This window comes from Helobdella robusta (assembly GCF_000326865.2).
Source record: "Helobdella robusta unplaced genomic scaffold HELROscaffold_27, whole genome shotgun sequence".
In the NCBI taxonomy this organism is placed as follows: Eukaryota; Metazoa; Annelida; class Clitellata; order Rhynchobdellida; family Glossiphoniidae; genus Helobdella; species Helobdella robusta.
Window position 1 is genome coordinate 2,486,785 of NW_008704392.1, and position 8,562 is coordinate 2,495,346.

The 8,562-nt window shown below is 31.7% G+C and overlaps 3 protein-coding genes across 3 annotated transcripts in view; all 3 read left to right on the forward strand.

Annotated features, from left to right (window-relative positions):
* Positions 1-1,691: 1,691 nt before the first annotated feature.
* HELRODRAFT_80480 (hypothetical protein) lies at positions 1,692-2,932 on the forward strand (the record flags this gene model as incomplete). Its single annotated transcript, XM_009020392.1, has 4 exons — positions 1,692-1,794; positions 1,978-2,131; positions 2,373-2,557; positions 2,829-2,932. The coding sequence occupies 4 exons, from the start codon at positions 1,692-1,694 to the stop codon at positions 2,930-2,932; spliced, it is 546 nt and encodes a 181-aa protein (XP_009018640.1).
* Positions 2,933-4,697: 1,765 nt separating this feature from the next.
* HELRODRAFT_173797 (hypothetical protein) lies at positions 4,698-5,225 on the forward strand (the record flags this gene model as incomplete). Its single annotated transcript, XM_009020393.1, has 2 exons — positions 4,698-4,836; positions 4,987-5,225. 2 exons carry the CDS (start codon positions 4,698-4,700, stop codon positions 5,223-5,225), a joined length of 378 nt encoding a protein of 125 aa, XP_009018641.1.
* A 1,847-nt stretch (positions 5,226-7,072) lies between these two features.
* HELRODRAFT_192061 (hypothetical protein) overlaps positions 7,073-8,562 on the forward strand; it is a 1,817-nt gene continuing 327 nt past the window's right edge. Inside the window, exons 1-2 of the mRNA XM_009020394.1 lie at positions 7,073-7,220; positions 7,461-8,562. The exon at positions 7,461-8,562 is cut by the window's right edge and continues 327 nt beyond it. Of these exons, the coding sequence (XP_009018642.1) occupies positions 7,925-8,562 (638 nt within the window). The 5' untranslated portion in view covers positions 7,073-7,220; positions 7,461-7,924. The remainder of the gene's footprint in view (positions 7,221-7,460) is intronic.

Consider the following 8,562-nt stretch of genomic DNA (forward strand, 5'->3'; position numbering starts at 1 on the left):
CATTCAGCACGATGTGACCAAAAAACATTAACTGCCCGCGTCGGATTATCTGTAGTAATTTCCTCTTTTCACAACCGGACTGTTTTAATACATCTTCATTCGAAGTATGAGAGGCAACTAATTTTCATAATTCTTCTCAAAAACCACATCTCAGCAGCGTTAATCTTTTTTTTCCATTTCTTTAGAAATTGTCCAGGACTCAGAGCCGTAAATTAGCACAGGAAAAATGAAACACCCTAACAGTTTTAATTTTGTTGATATTCTGATTTTACTGTTGGTGAGGATGTTTTTCATTTTAGAATATGTCTCTTTCGCCATACTATCCTTCTTTTGATATCCATATCACATTTACAACTTAAGGCAATCAGACTTCCTAGGTAATTGAAGCTGTTGACTTGTTTCACCTGCTTACCATTAATGATTATGGAGCAGATCGGGGCGGTTTTACTTTTACTAATAACCATGCACTCTGTTTTGTTGATATTAATTTGTAAGCTTTTCCTTTCGTTTTCAAAAACCAGTTTGGAAACAATTGTTTGCAATTTTTCCATTGAATCTGCTATAAGAGCAGTATCATGAGCATATCTTACATTGCCTATATTCACGCCTCCAATGGATATTCAAGGTAGATCTTCTATCTTTCTCATGATGATCTCTCCACACCTCAACATTCTCTATAGAGATTGTACATTCTCTGAACATTCTCTATAGAGATTGTACAGATGTAAAGAGAATACATAGTCTTGCCTAACACCTTTCCTTATTTCTAAAAAACTAGTCATCTTGTTACCATTTTCATCGCTGCTCTTTGTCTTATTCATCAATGTCCAGTTTCCAGCATTTCCATAAGCTCCACGTGTTTCACGCTATCGAAAGCTTTGGAATAATCGACAAAACATTCATTTCAATCGCTTGTTCACTGAGCATTCGTAGCATAAAGATAGCGTTTCGTGTGCCACAATCCTCTACAAAACCCCATTGGACATTTGAAATTTGAATCCTAGGGATTAAATTTAGTTTATAGGCATAAACTTTACAATAGAGGTTTACTTTTAAATTTTATTTCACGTTACGTTCACTTTTAGTTTTAATGCTAATGTTAATTAACCTGTCCTAATCCAACTTGAGTTGAGTTGAACTTTTGAGTTGAAGTCGGCAGTTGGGTTTGCTCTGAAGGCTAAAACTCACTAATTCTTGCCTAACAACTTTGTTCACCATTTTCCAATAAAGTAAATTGCTGGCACATTTTAAAAGATTATATTTTTAGGCTCTCTCAGTCCAGGCGCTCAGGAGTTAGTGTTCAGAGGTAAAAATAAAAAGGTTAGTTTTAAAAATTAAAGTTTCGAGAGTAAGAAACAATTATTAAATTATAATATTTTTATTTTAAATACAAATTATAGTTAAATTTCAATAGTAATTGTGACAATTCATTTTTTATATTTATTTGAATTTGTTAACTTATTATTGAAATTAAATTAATTAAATAAATTTTATTAATTGAATTAAATAAGATTAGTAATAGCCAGGAAAGTGAAATTTTGGCATTTGCTTCTCATATTTTGATATTATATTCATTTGTTTAATAATTAATTAATTAAATTAACTAATTAATTAATCAAATACATAATTCAAGGAGTGAACAAACGACGAAAACATTGACCATGGAGGCCTATCTAATGCAGCTAGCGACAATGGCAACCAGTCTATCCAAGCTGAACATGCACCCGCACTTTGAGGCCGTTCACTACATCCTCATGTGCATGTTATTTAGGAAAGATGACTGTGGAAATTTGGGTCTGTGCTGATTAATTATTCGTTTTTTAATCATTAAAATTTTTTTTATTCATTCAAATAAATCTAAGTAGGGTTTTGATTTAGTGTTAAGTTTTTGTTAAAGTCTTTGTCAAAAAAAAATTGCATGGCTTTTTCATTTTTAAAGTTGGAAAATATTTAATATTTTATTTTTCCATATCCTAGCCCCTTCATTTTGTCGTAAGCACATAGTGGCCAGTTGGTTTGGTTCGATGATTCTCTGTTTCTCTGGCAGTATTGTTTCCAACTTGCTGATCGGAGAGGTGCTAATCATTCCATTCAAGTACCACGAAAACATCATCTTGGCCAGTGTTATCTGGTCTGATTTTTCTTCTGCTTTTTTTTCATTTTTTATTTTTTCAAGCTTTTCATTTTAAATGATTATTTAAAATTTTTTCATTAATCTAGTAAAATATTGATAGTAACAGCTTACCTAAAAATAAAAACTCATGCATGCATGTTCAACACACATTCAGAAACACAACACCCAGACCTCGGACAAACTTTTACACACACAGACACACACACACACAAACAAACAAACAAACAAAATTACAAAGGTTCCTGGTTAACTACTCTCCAATTGGCATGACCTTAAAGGTCCTGAACTTGACCTTTATAAGATTAATACTCAACACATTCTGGTGTCTTTTCATAGTTAACAAAGTTCAATCAGGGGTCATGTACGGGGTCAAACATTACCCTGGGGCTTACTTCATAATTGTTGCTTTAGGTGTTTCTAAAGGTTCCAGATGTTTTTTCTAATATTATTCATAATTTTTTTTATATAAATATATTTTATTATTTATATTTTAGAGTAATGATTCTAAAATGTGTTGTATTTATTCTAAACATTCATTTTATTCATATCTTAAATTTATGATTGGAAACAATGGTTTGCAATGTTTATCCAAAATATTCATTCAATTCAATTTGTTCACATTTGTACTAATTCTTTAAAATTTATTTATTTATATTTTTTAGTTTAATTTTCTTTTAAAAATAAATTTCATTAGGAGCTGGTCATTTATTTATGAATGCAGTTTTGAAGGCAATCAAAGGAACGTACGTGGAAAGGGATAATGAATTTCTATTTTTATCCACGTTGGTTTTCCCCTGAGTTATTTATACACTACATACAATATTTATCAGAATTTTTTAAATTATATTCATGGGTTATTATAGTTATAGTAATAATGATGATAATAATAATAAATAAATAAATAAATAATTACTAACATAACTAATTTCATTGAGTAATAACGGTATTTGTATGCAACCAAACACACAACAGCCACACGAAATGCTGCTTCTTGACCTCGAGCGTCTTCTACCTACTGCACTACAACTACATCCCAAACCATCACCCGCCATCTTCTTTCGCTTTCATCGTCGTCGCCTTCTTCTTCACCAACTTAACTGACTTCCTGTCAGGTGACAAAGAGTCAGGCGGAAAGGGTTTATTAGGTCTGGCGGAGAATTTGATATATACGATCTTTTTCTGTAATCCACTTTTATTTCAAAATGGCGGCAGTGGTGGTGGCAGAAAAAATGGTGATGAAGATGAGGAGGATGAGAGTGATGATGGGGGTGATGATGGTGATGTTGATGATGATCGTCGCAAGGGTCGTGAGAGGAAGATGAAGAAAAATTGAATTGATGAAAAAGAGTTTCTCATTTTATTATTATTTTTTTTAATTTTCCAAATATTTTTTCATTCCATTGTTTCACCACCCAGCTGTTCGAGTCAAGAGAATTATATTAATTTTATTTTATATTATTTAATAATTAATTTGTTATATTATTTATTTATTTTTATTATTATTTTTCATGAAACTTATTATTATATATTGGTATTATTATTCCACATGTGTTTTTGTCAATCAATTAATCGATCGATCGATCGATCAGCCAATCAATCAATCAATCAATCAATCAATCAATCAATCAATCAATCAATCAATCAATCAATCAATCAATCAATCAATCAATCAATCAATCAATCAATCAATCAATCAATCAATCAATCAATCAATCAATCGATCAATCATTCGATCAATCAATCAATAAATAAATCAATCAATCAACCAATCATTCGATCAATCAATCACTCGGTCGATTAATCATTCAATCATTCGATCAATCAATCAATTCTTCATTTATTCATTCGTTAGTCGCACTGTTAATGTTGTTGATTTGTTTTTTTGCACGTTACATTCAGGTTAATGTTCTTAATGTCGTTTGTCGGTTTTTGCATTTCTTTATCAAAAAAATATATAATATCTGAAGTTATTATTTCTATAATTTCATAATTAATTTTATAATTATTGAGATAATTATGTGAATTTAATCATAATTTGTTATATTTTTTTTGTTAAAATTTGTTTTTCTTTTATGTTTTTAATTATTATCGTCGTTATTGTTAACGTATTAAAGCCATTCATTGACACATATTTAGCACAATGAGGTCTGGCTGGATTCAAATGCATTGTGTGGGATTCGTAAATTCACACTTGTTCGTTGTGTATGTGTGTTTGTCTGTCTGTGTGTGTGTGTGTTTGTCTGTTTGTGTGTGCGTATGTGTCTGTGTTATAACGACGAATAATAATTAATAGAGAGTTAATAATAAAAACAATTGTTCATTTTTTCTTACATAAGTCGTTTATTTTTTGAGTGAAGGTCTTATTAGCGTCGGAATTCGTATAATCGAATCGTTTGATCACGCCATTTTGAATGAATTTATGTTGTTTTTCTTTTTTAAATTATGCGAATTAGGCCTTTTTTGGTCTGCCGTGTTGTATTGAATAAAAGGACAGGTTACAAGAAGACGAGCGTGAGTTAATCAGTAAAATGTGAGATCGAACAATGCGTACTTGTACACATACATGAACGTACAAACAAGAGTAGGTAAGTATCCACTCTCAAAATTTGACGTTGAAAATATTCCAAAAGTCTTCCTCGACATCGATCTTGAAAGCAAGTTCGGTACTGACAAATGCTCCGGCATACCATCTCTCTCGGAACGTCAGCAATACAATCTAATTAAAGATATGCAAGACTTCTATTACGAAACTCTCGTCAAAAGATAACTTTTCCAAAATGTGATAACTCCATAAAGGTGGATGACGGAGAGAATTTGCACCTAATGGTTAATAACCACAAAGATTCGTTCAGCATGCTCGGAGCAATTTATTGAAAACAAATTAGTGTTTGAGTTGAATTGCAAACATGCATTTCAAATCAGTTGCACTGGGACGTGGTTGATGAAGAAAGCTCACTGCCCGCACTGTGAAGAGTCTGTTGTCTGCCATGGGCAGTTGGGAATGACCTATGAGATGACATGTTCAAACTACGGCTACAAATATGTTGACATTACATATCCACCAGTTAATTGTCTGCCTGAATTTATTTGATAATTTGAATCTTCCGATAAAAGTCAAATTGAGCGAATAGTTTATAAGTTGTTTGTTTCATACAAAAATATGGAAAAAACATTCGTGAATATACTTTATACAAATTTTAATTTTTTTAAATGTATGTTATTATGATGAAAATAAAAGAAGCTCCTATCATCATTTTTATCATGTCTTCCTTAACCACTAAAATTTTCAAAACACACAAAACAACATACAAACTCATAAAAACATAATTAAAACAACAGAATAACGTACACAAAATCAAGCATAGTTAGGGAACAAGGCATACATATATACAGAAACAAACACACATACATACACAAACATTAGAAACAAATGACACTGTATGATTATCACACTCACAGTCCCAATGCTTCCATATAACACTGCATCGTTGGTTTTATTTCTACGCTTTAATATTTATTGTGGTATTCGTTTGTTTATTATTATTATTATTATTGTTTATTTATTATTTTTTTACTTTAAATATTTTTGTCATTTTTAGTTAGGTTAATGATTTGGATCGTATTTTATTCACTTTCCTTTCCAGCCTACTAACACGCTCACACAACAACACGCACTCACACATACATACACACACAACATACACACTCATAAAAAAAATACACACCACACACACACAAACACACACACACATACACACGTACGCACACTTAAACATACAACCTCATGGACACACGCACGCACACTTACCCAAACAAACTCATATACACACATGCACACACACACATACATGCATAGGCAAAACCACACACACACCCACACACACACATATATTACTATTAATTTTATTATAGATGATGTAATTTTTTAAATAATATTGATAACACGTTAAAATAAAAATAACGTAATTATTTTAGCACCGCTTTTTATTTCAGTATGACGTATTTATAGCTTACCACGTGACTAAACTAGAATGACGACAATCCTTTTATCATTACGTCACAGAAATTGTCTAGTCATAAATTCACGCACCACTGATGACACAATTTAATAAAGTTTACAGTTCTGCGTTCACTAAGAATAATGAAGTTTATTTTATCAGCTTGAAATATACTTTTTTCTATTTGACGATGATAAATGTCTTAACAATGACTAATTTATATATCTCTCTTTCTCTCTCTCTCTCTCTCTCTCTCTTTCTTTTTCTTTTTTTCTTTCTTTCTTTCTTTCTTTCTTTCTTTCTTTCTTTCTCTCTTTCTTTCTTTCTTTCTTTCTTTCTTTGGGTGTTTCTTTTCTTTCAGTCTCTGCCTTATTAGACATTTTCTACTTTCACACTATTTATGTGTGAGTTAGTAATTGATAAAAATTGTAAAAAACTGAAATAAATTATTTCGGTCGGCGCGATGGTTTAATGGTTAAGATGGTTGCCCCTTGTTTCGCTGTGCCCGAGTTTGAATGCCAAGAGATCCCCACTTGTCACATGCAACAATGGTGTGAGGCAGGGTGTTCGCGGTTTTTTAAAACTTTTGAGATATACTATTTTGAACATTTTACTTATTACTTATTAAACATTTACTTATTAGTTTTTTAAGCAGAAAATTGAATAAATAAAAAAAGTTGGAATATTATACATAGTAAAATAAAATGCACTTTTAAATCAATGTGTGAAATTTTAAGAAGGAAAATTGCCATTTGTTAGGCGGTGAGGGTGCTTGCTGACTATATTGCAAAAACACATTTTAAATATTCCTATATAACAACACCAACAATCACAACAACAACACAACAACAACACTAAAAATACGGCATAGTAACTACAACAATGATATGATAAAATAATAATAATTTTTGTCGAGTTAAACTTTCAAAATCACTCCTTCTATCAACTTTTATCACGGTTCGGCGCCAAATGACAAACTTATTTTATAATAATTAATTAATTCATTCATTCATTCATTAACTAGTTAACTCATTAATTAATTATAGGTTTTAGATTCTACCCAATTTTCTTATTACATTTATCGTCAGGTTAAAACATCTCATTACAATACATGAATTTTTTTTAAATTGTATTTTCGCTGCTCCAATTCTTTGAATTTTTTTTTAAATAAAATAAATTGATGATTGCAATTATTCTAAATTAATTAATAATTATGTTGTCTAATAATAATAATAATAATAATTATTATTATTATTTTATAATTAATTAATTAGTAAAATTTGATATTTTTTAATTATAATAATTAATAACGCTGTAACTAATTCCAGGATAAAATTATTTTGAAAATTTTAAGATCCCAAACTACAAATCAGATACAAGAACGACAGCGACACTAGCGACAACCACAACGACGACATGTTTCTGCTGTAGCCAGAGCAGCGTAAGTTGCCACTACAGGGACTACCTCAATAGCTAAAGAATCAGCAACGACCGAAACAACATTAATCAGCAATCTCAACTACAACCACAACAACCATACCAACAACTACGACATTCGCAGCATTAGCAGCTGCATCACCCATTTCAAAACCTCTACCAACAGTTTTAATAATTGACTAAATTCACTAAAAAACCACATCTAAACAATTGCGGGTACTGGGAGTTGAGAAATTGGCAAAAGCAACGGGGCTGAGAGACTAAGAGTGTTTGTGTAACAACAACAACAACAACAACAACAACAACAACAACAACAACAACAACAACAACAACAACAACAACCAAATTGATTGACATGGCTTCTTGCGACGTGTTAAACGAAGGAGAAGTGAAAATCTATGGAAATAACAACAACGAAAGCATCATCATCAACAACATGGTTGGAATTGATGTGGAAGTTATCATTTCGGAGAATATGGACAATCTTAACATCATAATCAACAGACTAATTACCGACGATGGCGAGGACAGCTGCGACAGAATGGAGATGATTAGGAACTATTTTACATGCGTCGAACATGTAACCGATAGTCTCGAATATTTAGAGAATTACTCATTTGCCGATGAAGAGAGTGAAAACGAGAGTTCAATCAACATAAACACCAACACGTTCGGCCCGGCCGCCAAGGTTTCAATCTCGAACAACTGCAACACCAATAGTAACATCTACATCACAAACGAGCCGGATCAGAATAGGGATATCTCCATCACCAACAACTGCCACAACAAAGATATCAGACTCGACTCAGATGGCCTCAACAAAATTGACATCACGGCCAACTGCTACAACCGCAAAATCATCATAAACCTCAGTCACTCGGACAAACGCCTCATCATCAAAAACAACAAGAAAAACAAGTACATCGTCATTAACACTAGCAGCAGAAAGATCATTCGATTTAGTTTCAACCATCTCAACGGTGGAATCATCAT